General features: G+C 42.9%; 1 protein-coding gene and 1 pseudogene across 2 annotated transcripts in view; one reads left to right on the forward strand and one right to left on the reverse strand.

Annotated features, from left to right (window-relative positions):
* Positions 1-15,690, forward strand: part of DYNLT2 (dynein light chain Tctex-type 2) — a 16,357-nt gene extending 667 nt beyond the window's left edge. The window contains exons 2-4 of one of the 2 annotated variants that reach the window (XM_070417315.1): positions 9,574-9,780; positions 12,766-12,924; positions 15,437-15,690. In XM_070417315.1, the coding sequence (XP_070273416.1) occupies positions 9,574-9,780; positions 12,766-12,924; positions 15,437-15,547 (477 nt within the window). In that variant the 3' untranslated portion in view covers positions 15,548-15,690. Of the gene's footprint in view, positions 1-9,573; positions 9,781-10,934; positions 11,023-12,765; positions 12,925-15,436 lie in introns of those variants that run through there. The other variant, XR_011471791.1, reaches the window with a different exon arrangement.
* On the reverse strand, positions 2,965-4,650 carry LOC139012019 (wee1-like protein kinase 2; annotated as a pseudogene).
* Positions 15,691-17,314: the final 1,624 nt, after the last annotated feature.

Raw genomic sequence — 17,314 nt, forward strand, 5'->3', positions numbered from 1 at the left:
AGAGGAGATGCTCAGCGTTCCTGGCGACGCCACTCCAGGGTTCCGCGTGACCGGGGTGCGGGAAGAGTGTTGCGGTCAGGACTCCCCCGCCTCGGACACTTGCACAGAGACGTGTCCCACGGACGCCAAGCGGCCAGGACGGAGCCGAGCTGGGAACGGTTGGGCCCGCTTGTCTTCCTGGTTCCTTTTCACACCTACTTTGTGGGCGTCAGGATCGAATGAGGGAGGAAGAACCTGCCAAACCTGATTTTGAAATCCTAATATATTTCAAACAAAAAGACAATCCTCAAAAAGAAAGTCAGGGTAACGGTCCCAGCTCAATGGCAGCTCTCTGGTGTCCACGTTTTGCAGAGGAAAGGAAAACTGAAGGAAGAATAATAGGCCAAGTTCACACAACGAAGGAGAACAGCGGAGCAAGGCCGGAAACCTTACCTTGTGCTTTACTTTCCTGCTCCCAGAAACTCCGCTTTATTGCCTGGCAGTGAGTCTGAATAGCGGATCACCTGCTAGTAAAGATTTCTGTATTTGGAGGCAGACAGAGGTGCCTTTTATAAATTTACTGCCTCCTAAATACCGGGATCGGCCTTGAGAAATGAGTAAGCCTGAATGCAAAACGTACACGGGGTGTACGGGCCAAAGTCTGGAAATAGGGGACATGGACAAAGGCAGTTCTTAGTTATTTGATGTGGGTGTGGTTGATCGTAGCTGTCATTAAAATCTAGCTTCTAGAGGTAGGAAAATTGAATAGACCCATAATTGGGACGAGACTAAGAGAGGATTCCACAAATGCTCACAAAATATACCTGAAGACAATGAGTATATCAATGAGTCATTTATAACTTGTAGGTAGCTGATAATTCCTATGCTCTAAGCATAGAAAATATTAGAACTACAATTTAATCAACATAAACATTTTTAAAATTCGTTCTGAATCCATTTCTCCCCCCTTGTATAGCACCTCAATTTTTATTTGTAGAATTAACTAATCCCACACTGGATAGAGTTTTGGTGTTACTGTCAGTCACTTTCCTTAATGTGAAGATGAGACCAAAACTAGGTTAAATAGATTAACTATTCCTGGAATACTTCAGGAAAGTGGTTGAGATTAATTCAAAATGAGGATGGCATAATGAAGTGCCTCATGTGTCTGTCTCTGAAAGAATAAAGTTAAACTTCAAGCCCAGAGTTTGGCAAACACAACCTGTGGGTCAAATTTTGCCAACAGCTTATTTCAGTACAGCCTATAAGCTAAGAATGTTGTTTGTATTTTTATACAGTTATTTTAAAAGGATGGAGGAAATAATACCTGTAGTTATATCATTAGGTAGATCATCAAGACAGAGTATCAATAAGGACACAGCCTTAAATGATATGTTAGATGGACTTAACAGATATATCCAGAGCATTCCATCCAAAAATCAGGAGGAAAATTGACAAAGACCATATTTAGCCCACAATGCCTAAAATATTTAAAAAACAGAAGTTTGTCAACCCTTGCCCAAGCCAGACTAATCAGGGGGAAAAAAAATAAAGACAAATTATTAGTACCAGGAATGGAAAGGGGGAATCACTACAGACCCAATAAATATTAAGAGGATCAGAAGGAAATACTAGAAATAACTATGGCCATACATTTATGAACTTGGATGAAATGTACAAATTACTTGAAAGACCCTATGAGCTGGATTGTGTGCCCCTAGTTTTGTCTGTTGAAACCTAACCTGCAGTACCTCACAAAGTGAGTGTATGTGCATGTGGAGACAGGGTCTTCAATGAGGTAAATAGGTTAAAATGAATCTGTTAGGGTTGTGCCCTAATCTCTTCTGCCTTGTGTCCTTATACGAAGAACATATTAGGACACAGATGCACCAGGGCCAGCATGCACAGCAGGATGGTTTACTATAAAGAGGCAGCAAGAGGGAGGGTATCCATCTGCAAGAGAGGGGTGTCAGGAGAAACCAACCCTGTTAGCATCTTGATCTTAGATTTCCAACATTCATAATTTGGGCAAATTTGTTTAAGGCACCTGGTCTATGGTATTTTGTTCCAACAGCTTTAGGAAACTAATATATAGACACAAACTACCATAGATACCCTAAATAGCTCCTGTATCTATTAAAGGAAATGAATCTATAGATTAAAACGGTCCCATAAAGAAAACTTCAGGACTTGATGGCTTTTCTAGTGAGTTTCTACCAAATGTGTTCTGGGAAGTTGAAAAGGAGGAAATTCTTAACTCATTCTATGAGGCCAATATTACCTTGCTATTAAATATGGAGTAATAAGAATAAAATGGACCAGTATTCATGAGCATGGAAGCAAAAATTCTTTTTTTTTTTTAGTTAATAGCCAGCTCAGAAATTTCAAATTATGTATAGCCTTATTTCTATCCATCTCAAGTAATGGTGAAGTCATTTATATTTAATAAATACAATACCAAAGGAGGTGATGGTCTCTATTCAGAGAACACAGTAGGAAAACTAAAGTGGTTGAGAATTCTTTTACAAATACCATCAGATAACCTGGGGAACGTTTGTTGAAATCCAGGTGCATTTTCTTGTAAGCTGTTACAACTCAACAAAAATGTATTTTTTTTTTCAATGTGCAGGAAGAGTCACTGGGATCCTTCATAGGTAATTAACTAGAGCAACGTCTTAGTCCATGGGCTGCACTGAGGGCTGGTTCCTTCTCCATCCGTTCAGAAGCTCATGCTTTCCCATTGTGTCCAATGAATGTGAGAAGTGAACTATGGATAGGTGGTGTTAGGAATATAACAACAGAGGAGATTATGGTACTGGAGACCCTTGCTAATAAAGGCCTCAATAGCTTTAGTATCTTGGCTGTAAATGCTAAATTAGGAGTAGCTCTCGACATCTTTGGGTATTGAAGTGGGTTAAGCTTTCCTTTTACAAGAGGTAGTTTGGCATGGTTAACATATATTGTGGGTTGATGTGAACTGAGTTCTTATGGGGAAGAATCCCCACAGGTGAAGCTTGAAGACTTTGCACTCTTTCCTCCCACTAGCCGTTTGGTGCTTCCTGATCTAGTAAGGGTCCCCGAGACCTCAGAGTCACTGTGGCCTTTCCAGGGCTCCTGGGCTCGCTGGGCTTCTCTCAGTTCCCTTTCCAGTGTGGCTGTCTTCATCCTTTCCAAGTTGAGCTGCTGCTGGAGCTCTTCTGTTTTCCCCAGGGTGGGACGGAGAACCCGACTTCTGGCCAGAACTGCTGCAGAGGGTCTCTACCTGGGATCAGGGTGGATCATGTTCTTGAGCAGATTGTAAAATTCTTCTGAGAGCTCCTGAGGAATGTGTGGAAGGTTACCCTCACGGATATGATGCCACTCAGCACCATTGCTGGGTAATGACTCTGCTCCTGTGGCCATTGTCATTGTCAAGGCAAATATGTCTCCTTTAGGGAGATGCTGATAATCCTCTTGCAAAATCTCTTTAGCCAGGAAATGAATATCTCCCTCTTCCACATTGGGTTCACTTATTGATGTTGCAAGACCCAAGTCTCCAATTTTGTATATCACATTGGTAGAAACCAATCAGCATCATTTTCAATGTCTTCTTGGACTATAGGAGAGTCCCTTTGTATCTGATGACAAATGAAGATGTTACTCGGTTTGATGCCCAGGTGCACCATGCCAACGTTGTGGATGTACTTGAGCCCAAGAGAAATCTGCAGAAGATGTCTTTTGAGTTTTGGCTCTTCAAAGTGATTGCCAGACTTCGTGTTTTCAGATATAGCAGCCTGTAAGCTCCCACCATTGCAGTATTCATTCTGAATGATCATGTGGTCATCTTCTACCCATGCAGAGTGGTAACGTACCACATGGGGGTGATGACCAAGTATCGCATGAGCATAAACATGCAAAACCGAATTCCCATTTGATAATTTTGCAAAAGAGTTCGTGGAGCGTTTTATTGCATAGACACATCCATCCAGCCTCTTAATGCACTTGTAGACTATACCAAATTCTCCAACTCCAATCTTTTCTACCTCCATGAATTCTTTTTCATAACGGGAAGTCATGTTGGTTACTCGTAGAACATATCTCTTGGGAGGCAGCCCTTGTTCTACTTTGCCTTCCCCCCAGATCAGCTTCCTTGAGTTCTCGGATTTTCCTCTTGCCACTGGATTGATGGAACTGTTTTCTATAGGACTCTGGGGTGAAGGGATTAATATTAACCAGAGCTAATGAGGTCATTTCATCTGTTATGGAGACAGGTGTGAGCCTAAAATGCTTAGAGCCTCGGGAGGGCAGCTTCCCTGTTGAAGAAATCATGGACTGGCTTGGCTGGCCTTTGGGAGTGACAGGACTCTCGCAGTACAGCAGCTTGCTTCTGTCATCTGGCTGGGCTGGTGTTGTAGGACACTTGGGTGGTTCTGACACCAGGGTCCCAAAACCAGGCTCTGGACTCACTTTGGTTTTTTCCTGAAATGTGTGGAGTCTGTGTTCGTCCCTCAGGGGTATCCTGGGTGGTGTAAACAGGGCCTCTGAATCCTTGGATTCAGACTGCTCTGGGGTGAGGGTCTGGGTCTTCCAACCCTCCGATACTTCCTTCTGCTCTTTGTTCTCACTCTCTTCCTCACAACAGGAGAAGTTTAATTTCTGCTTCAGTTCTCTGTTAATACTGTTGTCATCCATCTCAGCCAAAGAACTTTCCACGGTAGGCGAGAAGGCCTGTCAGAGGGGCACAGTATCGAGATGCAGAAGTCGGGAGAGAACCTAAGCCAGCCAGTTCCGCAGTCCTAGCCTCCCTTTCCCTCTGCTCGGAAGCAAAAATTCTTAACAAAATTATAGCAAATTAAATCCAACAACATATAAAAAAAATAAAATATAGGTGCTATCCAAGATAGGAGGACTTAAATATATAAACCAAATATTAACAGACCTAAAGGGGGGAACAGTCAGCAATACAAAAGCAAGGGACTTTAATACCTGTAGTTACATCAATGGATAGATCAGACAGAATATCAATAAGGAAACAGTCTTTAAATGACATATTAGATTAGATGGACTTAACAGATATATCCAGAGCATTCCATCCAAAAGTCAGCAGAATACACATTCCCCTCAAAAGCACCTGGAATAATCTCCAGGATAAATCATATGTTAAGTTATAAAACAAGTCTTAATAAATTTAAGAAAATTTAAATCATATAAAGCACCTTTCATAACACAGTGTTATGAAACTAGAAATAAATTACAAGAAGAAAACAAAAATCCATAAATATGTGGAGATTAAACAACATGCTACTGAATAACAAGTGGGTGAGTGAAGAAATTAAGAGAGAAATAAAAAAAATGCCTTGATAGAAATGAAAATGGAAATACAACACACCCAGATCTATGAGGTCAGCAGAAGCAGTGTAAGAGGGAAGTTCATAATGATAAATGCCCACCTCAAGAAACAATAATTTCAATTTAACTTTACACCACAAAAAACTAGAAAAAAAAGTGAAGCCCAAAGTTAGTAGAAGGAAGAAAATAACAAAGATCTGAGAGGAAATAAATGAAATAGAAATTAAAAAGACAAGAGAAAAGGTCAATGAAACTAAGAGCTAGTTGAAGATAATCGGAATTAATATTTACCTAGACTCACGAAGAAAAAAAAGCGGGGGGGGGGGGGGGGGCAAACAATCAGAAATGAAAAAGGAGATACTACAACCGATAACACAAATATAAAGAATCATAAAAGATTACTATGGATGATTATACACCAACAACTTAGATAATCTAGAAGAAATATATAAATTCTTAGAAGCATACAGCTTTCTAAGACTGAATCATGAAAAAATAACCTGAGAAGACCAACTTCTAGTAAAGAAATTGAACAGTAATAAAAAAAAACTCCCAACAAACAAAAGTTCAGGACAAGATGGCTTCACAGATGAATTCTACCAAACATTTATAGAAGAATCAATAGCTATCCTTCTCAAACTTTTCCAAAAAATAAAAGAGGAACACTTACCAACTCATTTTACAAGGCCAACATTACTCTGACACCAACATTACCCATACAAAGACACCACAAGAAAAAATTACAAGCCAATATTCCCAATGAATGCAGATGCAAAAATTATCAAAAATATTAGCACATTGAATTCTGCAATACATTAAAAAGATCATATATCATGATCAAGAGGGGTTTATTGCAAGGATGCAAGAATTCTTCAGCATCCCCAAGTCAATCAATTGGATACACCACTTTAACAAAATGAAGAATACCAGTAAAAATCATGAGTATCTCAATAGATGCAGAGACTTTGACATAAAATCAACATACAATTATGATAAAAACAAAGTATGTATAAAGGAAACATACCTTAACATAATAAAGGCCACGTATGACAAGGCTGTTGCTAACATCATACTTAATGGTGGAAAGCTGAAAACTTCCTCAAAGATCAGGAGCAAGACAGGGATGCACACTCTCACCACTTTAATATAGCACTGCAAGCCTTATTGAGATCAGTTGGGCAAGCAGATGAAATAAATGGCTACATTTATTTGGAAAAATTGGACTCCAAAGCAAAGGCAACAAAAGCAAAAATAAAGGAGACTCCATCAGACTAAAAAGCTTATGCATAGTCAAAGTGGAAAGGCAACTGAATGAATGGGAGAAATAATTTGCAAAGCATATCTATACTAATAAAAGGGTAATATGCTAATTAGATGGATAGACCGGACATCTTCTGGACATGGCCCCTCATCCAGGCCAGCCCAGGCTGGCCCCACCCCCTAGTGGGGACCCCCACCCTGATTGGGGACGTGGCTGGCCTGTAAACCATCTGCAACCCCTTGCCCAGGCCAGCCCTGCCCCCAGCGGGGACTCCCCATCCCAATCCAGGGCCCCCTTCAGGGCAGGCCAGCCGGCTTCCACCCATGCACCAGGCCTCTATCCTATATACTAAAAGGGTAATATACAAATTGACCCTAACGGCAGAACGACCACTGGACCAGTCACTATGAGGCACACTGACCACCTCTTGGTCCCTTTCCCCAGCCGGCAAGCTCTGATCACCTGATGGCCTCCAGCGGCGGGGGTGGGGCTGGTGAGCGGGCAGGAACAGCCGACCTCTCGGTCCCTTCCCCCGGTCGTCAGGCACCCATCACCCGATGGAGAACAGGGAACCAGGGGTGGGTGGTGGTGGGGGGCAGGGACAGCTGCGGGCAGCCGGGGAAGATGGCCCTGATAGCAGGTCAGGCCTAGAGACCATACCCACGCACGACTTTCATGCACCGGGACTCTAGTCTATATATATAAAAGCCTAAGCAACTAGCCAACCGGCTGGTAGCTATGACACACACTGACCACCAGGTGGCAGATGCTCAACAGGATAGAGGCCTGGTGCATGGGTGGGGGCTGGCTGGTTTGCCCTGAAGGGTGTCCCGGATCAGAGTGGGGGTCCCGCTGGGGTGCCTGGCCAGCCTGGGTGAGGGGCTGAGGGCTGTTTTCAGGCTGGCCACACCCCCTTCAGGGTGGGGGTCCCTGCTGGGGTGCCTGGCCAGCCCAGGTGAGGTGCTGATGGCTGTTTGCAGGCTGGCCAAGCCCCGCAGTGGGGACCCTCACCCCATGAGGGTGTGGCCAGCCTGGGTGAGGAGCTGATGACTGTTTGCAGGCTGGCCACAGTCCCTTCAGGGTAGGTGGTCCCTGCTGGGGTGCCTGGCCAGCCTGGGTGAGGGGCTAATGGCTGTTTACAGGCTGGCCACAGCCCCTTCAGGGTGGGGGTCCCCGCTGGGGTTCTCAGCAATGCCATGGAGGTGGGAGAGGCTCTCATTACCACCATTGCACTCGCCAGCCATGAGCCCAGCTCAGGGCTTCTGGCTGAGCAGCGCTCCCCGAGTGGGAGTGCACTGATCACCAGGGGAAGCTCCTGCATTGAGCGCCTGCCCCCTGGTGGTCAGTGCATGTCATAGCAACCAGTTGTTCCACTGTTTGGTTGATTTGCATATTAGCCTTTTATTATATAGGATGAATGGGTTACCAATGAGATCAAGAAAGAAATAAAAAATTTCATGGAAACAAATGAAAATGAACACACAACAACCCCAAATATCTGGGACACAGCAAAAACAGTCCTGAGAGGGAAGTTCATAGCACTACAGGCATACCTCAAGAAAAACAAGAAAAATCAGCAATAAACTATTTAACCTTACAACTTAAAGAACTAGAAAGAGAACAACAAGAAAAGCCCAGAGTAAGTAGAAGGAAAGAAATAATAAAGATTAGAGCAGAAATAAGTAACATACAAAAAACAATAAAAAAAAATCAATGAAACCAAAAGCTGGTTCTTTGAAAGGATAAACAAAATTGATAAACCGTTAGCCAGACTCATCAAGAAACAAAAAGAGGACCCAAATAAAATAAAATCAGAAACAGAAGTGGAGAAGTAACCACGGACACTACAGAAATACAAAAGATTGTAAGAAAATACTATGAACAACTGTATGCCAACAAGCTAGACAATGTGGATGAAATGGACAAATTCCTAGAAAAATACAGTCTTCCAAAACTGAATCAGGAGGAATCAGAAAACCTGTATATGTTTTAATAAGTGATGAAATAGTAGCAGTAATAATAATAATAATAATAAAAACTCCCAGCAAACAAAAGCTCGGGTCTGTATGGCTTCACAGGGGAGTTTTACCAAACAGTCAAAGAAGAACTAACACCTATACTCCTCAAACTATTTCAAAAAATCCAAGAGGAAGGAACACTTCCAAACTCTTTTTATGAGGTCAGCATAATCCTAATTCCAAAACCAGATAAAGACACTACAAATAGAATTACAGGCCAATATACCTGATGAACATAGATGCTAACATCCTCAATAAAATATTAGCAAATCGCATCCAGCAATATATTAAAAAGATCACACATCATGACCAAGTAGGATTTATTCCAGGGATGCAAGGCTGGTATAATATTCACAAATCAATAAACGTGATACATCACATAAACAAATTGAAAGACAAAAATCACATGATCATACCAATAGATGCACTAACTGATGAACAGAGTGGATCCAAAGACGTGGAAGCATGGAACAGTGCGGAATCTCAGAGGGAAGGTGGGGGAGGGTGGGTGGGTAGGAGGTAATCAAAGGCCTTGTATGCATATGAAGGGGAGGAGGCTGGAGGGGGTAATTGGGGTGAAAAGGGGACATGTAATACTTTCAACAAAAAAGAATTATAAATAAGTCCTATCCTCCTATGTAATAAAAGCCTAATATGCAGATTGTCCCCTTGGGTGATCATTCAACCAAGAGTTCGACCGCCCGCTATGACGAGCACCGACCACCAGGGGGCAGCGCGGAACATGGTGGGCATCGGTGATGCAGCGCTGGCAGCGGGCAGCAGTGGAGGCGCTGCTGGCCCCAATGGGCCCTGAGGAGAGCGGGACTGTGGCGAGATGGTGGAGCAGGGTCTGTGAGGTTGGGGGTGTGAGCTGGGGCCCGATCTCTGCAGGCCACCCCAGGGACCCCACCCTTGCACAGATTCGTGCACTGGGCCTCTAGTAAATAAGTAAGTAAATCAATACCTCTCCCCACCTCTTTCTTTCAGTATACACAGATTGTACAAGAGAGGCTGAAAGAATCGTCTCATGATGTTCTGTATGTAGAGCCTCCATTTGATGATTCCATTGCTGAGATAAGTAAAGAATGGAAGAGCTCTATGGCAAAATTTAGGTTTGCTAATACATATAGAATGGAGCCACTCAGAAAATTCCAAGCTCATTCAGTAGAAGCTAAAGTCCAGCAGATATTAACGGTAGGTTGATAAATGTGTATGATATAATATCTAAGCCAGGGGTCCTCAAACTTTTTAAACAGGGGGCCAGTTCACTGTCCCTCAGACTGTTGGAGGGCCAGACTATAGTTTAAAAAAAAACTATGAACAAATTCTTATGCACACTGCACATATTTTATTTTGAAGTAAAAAAACAAAACGGGAACTAATACAATATTTGTATTTGCATGTGGCCCGCGGGCTGTAGTTTGAGGACCCCTGATCTAAGCTTTTGGGATTTGGTAAACTATATTCAGATTTATGGCAGTATAATTACCCTGATTGGTTTTTTTTATAGCACTTAACTCTGAAAATATGAAAGTACTTTGGGTTTGTAGTCAATATGATGCTATGAGTTAGATTAAAGGGAAGATGCTTTTATTTCATTTAGCTCTTAATTATCCATAAACTGTCCCTCTGGTTCCATGTTTCTCCCATAATTGGAGGAATGAGTGAAAAAGAACACATTGGATGTGTGTATTTGTGTGAAAAATTGGTTCCTGACTATGCTAAACATCTTTTAAGTATAGACCATCTCCAGCTTAGGCATCCGTTATTTTCTTCCTTAAACTTACTGGAATATAAAGTTCATTAAAAACAGTTGTTTGAAACTCAAACACATGATCCCAAGCTCATTCAAAAAAGCTTCTCAATTTTACAAAACTAACCCTATAATGCTAATATTACTTACCGGTATTAATTTTACTAGTTTTGGTGTCTGAAGGCTACATTGTTCAGATGGGAGGAATTCCCTTCACCATCTTTTCTTGATAAAGGACCAAATTACAACACTTTTTATTATAGGAAATTCACTTGAGGCACCACCTTTTCTGAATCCCTTTTTCATCTTTGGTCTCTAGTTCTGGGCACCAGGCACCTGGAGTTTCCTGATAAGCAGATGCCCTTTGTGGCGTTCCGCCCAACCTCACCCCACTCCTTGTTTTAAAATTACCTCCCCCTCCAATTTACAAAATGCATTCCTTCAGTAACAACTGATGTGAGCTGCCTATTTGGAACAAAGCATAGGTTTAATTTGGTTTGTAGAAATGATTAATAACTTTAATTTTTAAATGAATTAGCTTTTATTAATAAAGAAGAATAGTTAGGTGACTCTCCAATTTCTCTTCACTGTATAGATACATCTCTAAACGGAACTAATAATTATCAGATGATATTTGATGAAGATATAATGGCTCATGGTTTCAGGAAATAAAGCAATTCAACTCAATTTTACTACAATAAAATAACTATTGATTACCTTCTTTACTGATCTAAACACTAATAGCAAGCATTTGTGATGTGAGAGTATACATTGTGGTGTGTCTCTCACTCAGTTCTACCACATAGACTGAGTTCACATTTATTGAATATAGTAGGATTTCAAATCGTATTTAATTTGATAATTTATAGAGTTTCATTGGGCTTGATGGGGCCTAGACCAGCTTATTGGGGATGTAGGTGAATGGCCGGGGTCATGAAGAGGTCAGGGATTTCCCTGGAGTTCAGGGAACACTGAATGTAGTTCTAGACACAGAAATAGTATATATTGATGGAGCTTGTATTTTTCTATTGGGAGTGCTTATTTATTTAAAAGAGAGCCCTTAGAGGGAAGGCCGGGGAGGGTTAGGGGGCAGGAGGGGAGGGTAAGAGATCAACCGAAGGACTTGTATGCATGCATATAAACATAACCAATGGACATAAGACACTGGGGGGTAGGGGAGGCCAGGGGATTGTCAAGGGTGGGAAAAAAAGGAGACAAATGTAATACTCTTTGTAATACTTTAAACAATAAAACAATTTTAAAAAATTAAAAAAATAAATAAAAGAGAGCCCTTAGGTAGAGAAAACCTGGGATATGTTAGGGAGGTTCAGAAAAGGGAGTGGTTGTTTCTAAGTGTCCAAAAGGTACAGCCACAGCCAAGTACCTGAGGGAAATCAATGCTTTAAACCCCATTTTAGCCAAAACCGGTTTGGCTCAGTGGATGGAGCGTCGGCCTGCGGACTGGAGGGTCCCAGGTTCGATTCCGGTCAAGGGCATGTACCTGGGTTGCGGGCACATCCCCAGTGGGAGATGTGCAGGAGGCAGCTGGTCGGTGTTTCTCTCTCATCGATGTTTCTAGCTCTCTCTCTCTCTCCCTTCCTCTCTGTAAAAAAGCAATAAAATATATTTTTTTAAAAATAAATAAACCCCATTTTAGACCCAGAGCATTCTAGAAGGGAACCAAAAAGAGCTACTTCTTTGGCTTTACTAGTGCATGCCTGTATGTTTAGCTAGGAGTCCATTTGTTGTCACTCAGAGCCCAGAACATTGGTTACTGTATCTTTGGTCCCAGCCAGCCAGTCAGAGGCATTTGCTGTCTGCCCCGGAGGTGGTCCAGGCCTGCTTATGGCTGGGAGGGAAGTAGGGCTCCAGGGCCCACACCTGCCCCCCTTCCCCCAGCACTGGACGCTATTCACTAACAAGCAGGGTGAGAAACCTGACTTCCTTGGCCACGGGGAAAAAATCCACCGAGTGGGAAGCATAGGGAGAGGCTGGGGAGAAGTGGGCTTTCACCAGAGGAGATGAGGAAGAGGGAGACAGGAAGGGCCCGGTGCAGCTCTGGACCAGGTGGCCCTGCTTCAGGGAATCCCAAATCGGAGCTTCCGCAAGGATGTGCACTTTCAGAAGTTGGTTTCCTACCAAAGAATTCCCAGCAGCTTTCCTTCAACCCCCCTGTGTCTCCCCAATTGTCTGATAACAGTAATCTAACAGGGAAACCTACAGCTCAACCAAGAGTAATGGAACAGAATCAAAAAACCAAAATAAGTTTTCTTCAAAATTGTGATTGAAATAAATTGGTAAGCATGACATGCATTTAATATTTGGTTTAAAAGTTATATGTATTATTTAGACATGTTTTTTACTTGAATTTTTATTTAGAAAATATTTAGTTTGAAAATTAAGGTATACTTTTTAATTTTTTAAAGGAAACTCTTAAAGATGTCAAATATGATGATAAACTCTTCTCTCACTTGTCGCTTGAATTAGCAGACATCATATTGTCAGCAGTCAAAGACTTTGGGTACCACCGTTATAAATTGATTATCAAGGTATTATTTATCCAAAAGACTGGCCAGGCAATAAATGTAAGTACCCCTTTATCAGTTAGAACTACGAGGTCCATCCTCTGTAGTGACTGGGTGCCTCTTACTCAGCCCTGCGATGGCTCCAGGGCATGTCAGGCCCGGGGTGCCTGGGAATGAAAGAATAATTGTGTTAAATTTATGTTCTTTCACTGTAATTATTTGAAAAGTACTTAGAAGTGACAATTTTCTATTGATAACCTATTAAATTGTATAGATAGCTTGTTTCTTAATCATCCTATTTTGACAATTAATGTCATTTCCTAACCAGTAAATTTATTTTAGGCATTAATGGGTGTTAGATACTGAAGAAATTAAAGAATTATAAGGAATGACTGATTCTTGACTACTTTTTACTCTAGTCAAGAAAATAAAGCAACACAGCTTAGAGTTTGAGAAAAAAAAATAATGCAGATAGTGTAACAGCCTAGGTTTGGGAGTCGGATTGGGTTGGATATGAATCCTGGCAGAAACATTCACTGCTGTGGCCTGGGCATAGTTTTTTTACCTATAAAATCAGGATAATAAAGTTTAATTGCTGGAGTAATTGTGAGGACTAAGTGAGATTAACTGCATTCAAATCCTTAATATTTTCTCCAGCACAGAGTCCTCAATAAACAGCAAGATTATCATTATTTACAAACTAGAGGCCGGGTGCACAGATTCGTGCACTGTTGTGCTCCCTCAGCCTGGCCTGCACCCTCTCGCAATCTGGGACCCCTCAGGGGATTTCGAAGAGCTGGTTTCTGCCCAATCCCCACAGGCCCGATCCAGACAGGAGGGAGCCTGATCCTGTGCATTGAGCATCTGTCCCCTGGAGGTCAGTGTGCCTCATAGCAACTGGTGGACCAGTCGTTTGGTTGTTCAGTGGTTCGTTCGCTTAGACTTTTATATATATAGATAAAAATGCAATCCCACTAGGCCAGTGGTTCTCAACCTTCTGGCCCTTTAAATGCAGTTCCTCATGTTGTGACCCAACCATAAAATTATTTTCGTTGCTACTTCATCACTGTCATGTTGCTACTGTTACGAATCGTCATGTAAATATCTGCTATGCAGGATGTTCTTAGGCGACCCCTGTGAACGACCGCCAAAGGGGTCGCGACCCACAGGTTGAGAACCGCGGTAGATGGTCATCAGTGCTCAGTGAAGAAAATTAAGGCGGGAGGTGCGTTAGAGTGACAGTGACTCAGTGGGATTGTCTGGAGACAGGGAAGGCCCCTGATGCCTTAATGACAGGAAGAAGCCAGCTGTGCCAAAGGTCAGGGAGAACTGCCGGCAGAGAAAACGTGGCAAGCAGAGATGCCACGCCAGGCTGCACTCCGTGTGCTTCCGGAATCCTCTGTGGCTGTGGGATGTTCAGGGAGCACCACACACCACCCCAGCACGCAGCAGCTGGGAACAACATGGTCGGTGTGCTCATCACTCTGTAGGTCAGCTCAGCCTGGATGGGCCGCTTGTTTTGTCTGCTGACTCACTGAGGTGCCTGAGCCACCTGGTCACTCCACTGGGCCTGGAGGTCCAAGTTGGCCTCAGCCATGTGTCTGATGGTCGGTGCTGGCTGTTGGCGGGGGCACCTGGTTCTCCTGCACGAGAGCCGTCCTCCTCCAGTGGACTGATGGGCTTCTGTTCGTGGGGTCTCCTCACAACGTTCCTGGAAGGCGAGAGCAGAAGACCTCCTAAGGCCTGGCTGGAAGCTCACAATGTCACATTCTTTTGCTCAAAGCAAGTCCCAGTGACAACTGATACACAAGGGGAAACAGACTCAACCTCCTGATGGGAGAAGCCACAAAGGATCTGTGGCCATTTTAGAGGCACTGCAGAAAATTAGGCTGTATCAGACCACACGTGGCTTTGTAAGCAAAGCACCGGAGTTAGCATTTCTCTCACAGCCACGTGTACAATCAGTGCCATTTCTTCATTTTGAGACAAGGTCCTAACAAATTTTCAGTTGAAAATCTCTTAAGGGCGGGAAGGTTAATTCCTCAAGATGGATTACAACACAGCAGAGTAGCACCGTACACTGAGCTACTAGAGCAGTGGTTCTCAACCTTCCTAAGGCCGCGACCCTTTAATACAGTTCCTCACGTGGTGACCCCCAACCATAAAATTATTTTCGTTGCTACTTCATAACTGTAATTCTGCTACTGTAAACAATATGTAATTATATATGTGTTTTCCGATGGTCTTAGGCGACCCCTGTGAAAGGGTCGTTTGACCCCCAAAGGGGTCGCGACCCACAGGTTGAGAACCGCTGTACTAGACCCAAACCACAGAGGGCCTCCTGGTCCTTCCCGGACATCCTGCTAGGACGGGTGTCTGCTTTAGACGACAGCTGTGGTGAGAGAAGCGGGGCCCGTGAGGCTTCACTGTCAGTCTCCCCAGAAAGGGACAAAGTGTGTGTTAAATGTGTAACTCTAGCAAACCGACGTGTCTTTAAAGAAATCGAGCTTGTGTAGGTTTTAAAATTACTTAACATTTTCAATCTAAAGTTAATTTTTTAAAATGTCTCCAGGTTGCCAGCCGATGGATCTGGGATGTTGCATGGGACAGCTGGGTTGCAGCTAAACATGAAACAGAAACTTACGTGGCATTGGCCTTGGTATATGCTCTTTACTGTGAATAATTTGTCACATGTCCTGAACAATGTTTACCTCTCAACTCCTCACATACATGAAGTTTATAGATTTGTAAACCTCAGTAGTATTGATTAGCCATATTTTTATCTACAATTGGAGCATTTAATTGCATTAACAACAAACAAGTAAAAGCTGGATTTCTCTTAACTTCATACTTGTACTTACCATATTTATTAACACTATTACCTCAAAATATAAAATATAGGAACATATGAATGCTTATAGTAGATTATAATATGGGAATATTATTCTTCTTAGATTTAAGAAAATTATAATTGACTATAGGAAATTATGACACAACCTTGTAAAGTATCAAATTAAGAAAATGTTAAGGTAAATTTTGGAAACCTTCTAAAGGCAGATGTATTTTGAATGGTATTTTAATGCACTATATGCATTCTTTTGAAGGGAATTACCAAGTTTTAAAGAAAAATGTTGATATATTTCATACTTCCCTAACGAATTACTCCTTCTCCAATCAGAATGCTTACAAATGTGTGGTCTTCCTCTTTGTTAGTCAGGAGAGGCAGAGCTGGCCAGGCATAGGGTATTTGAGTTGACTGCCTTGTAGCTATAATTGTATGTAATTGGGTTAGGCTCTTTTTAGATGCCAGAACCAAAAACCTAATATAACTGTGTTTTTAAAAAGTACATTTTTATTTATTTATTTATTTATTTATTTATTTATTTATTTATTTTTTTAGAGAGAGAGGAGGGGAGAGGGATAAAGAGATAGAAACATCGATGAGACAGAAACATCATCGATCGCCTGCATGCCTCCTCCTGGGGATGGAGCCCGCAACCCTGGGCATATTCCCTGACTGGGATTCAAACCAGTGACCACCTGATTCCTGGGTCAGTGCTCAACCTCTAAGCCACACTGTCTGGGCTAATATAATTGTTTTTTTAAACAAGAGGAAACTTGTATCTCCCAGGCATTTGATCAGGATCCATGCTCTGTCTGCCTTTGCACTCTCCCTGCAGACTTCTAGGTGCATTTGTTTGCGCTGATAGAGTGTCATCAGGTTCCCATAACCAGATGACAACTCACTACCTGGGGCTGAGGCTGGAGCCCATCTTCCCCGATGCCCGTGGCCTTGTGAAAAGAGAGGCTATAACTGGACATTGGAGCTCTTGGAGCAAGGAAACAAGGGATGGGCTCGGGGAAGGCAACTGATCATGTCTGAGACAGTTCATGCAATTTCATAGTTATATAGTCACATGCCGCATCACGATGCTGTGATGGCCGTCCTATCCTATATAATAAAAGGCTAATATGCAAATTGTCTCCTTGACCGGGAGTTCAACCAGGAGTTTGACCTGGGGACGGGGCCGGCCCACCAACTGCCCACGCCCTCCCCCACCCCCCACTGGCCCAATCAGCCCCGATTGGGGCGGGCCAGGCAGACCCCACCCTTGCACAAATTTGTGCACCAGGCCTCTAGTAAGATTATAATGGAGCCAAACACTTCCTGTCACCCAGTGACATGGAAGCAAATGCAGCATTGCCGTGCAGCACATCTCAGCTGCCCACAGCATCCAGTGCAGGGACATGCTGCACAGGCTTGTAGCCAGGAGCAGCAGGCTGTTGCACGTAGCCCAGGTGTGCAGTAGGCCATGCCATCTGCACATTGGTGTGTGTACAACAGTAAAATCGCCGAGTGACCCATTTCTCAGAACAAAACCCTGGTCCTTAAGCACCACATGACTGCACAGGCAGACCTTGGAGATACTGCAGGTTTGGTTCCTGACCA

Source organism: Myotis yumanensis, unplaced genomic scaffold, assembly GCF_028538775.1.
Source record: "Myotis yumanensis isolate MYYU_CA2020_CCGP unplaced genomic scaffold, mMyoYum1.0.hap1 SCAF_6, whole genome shotgun sequence".
NCBI lineage: Eukaryota > Metazoa > Chordata > Mammalia > Chiroptera > Vespertilionidae > Myotis > Myotis yumanensis.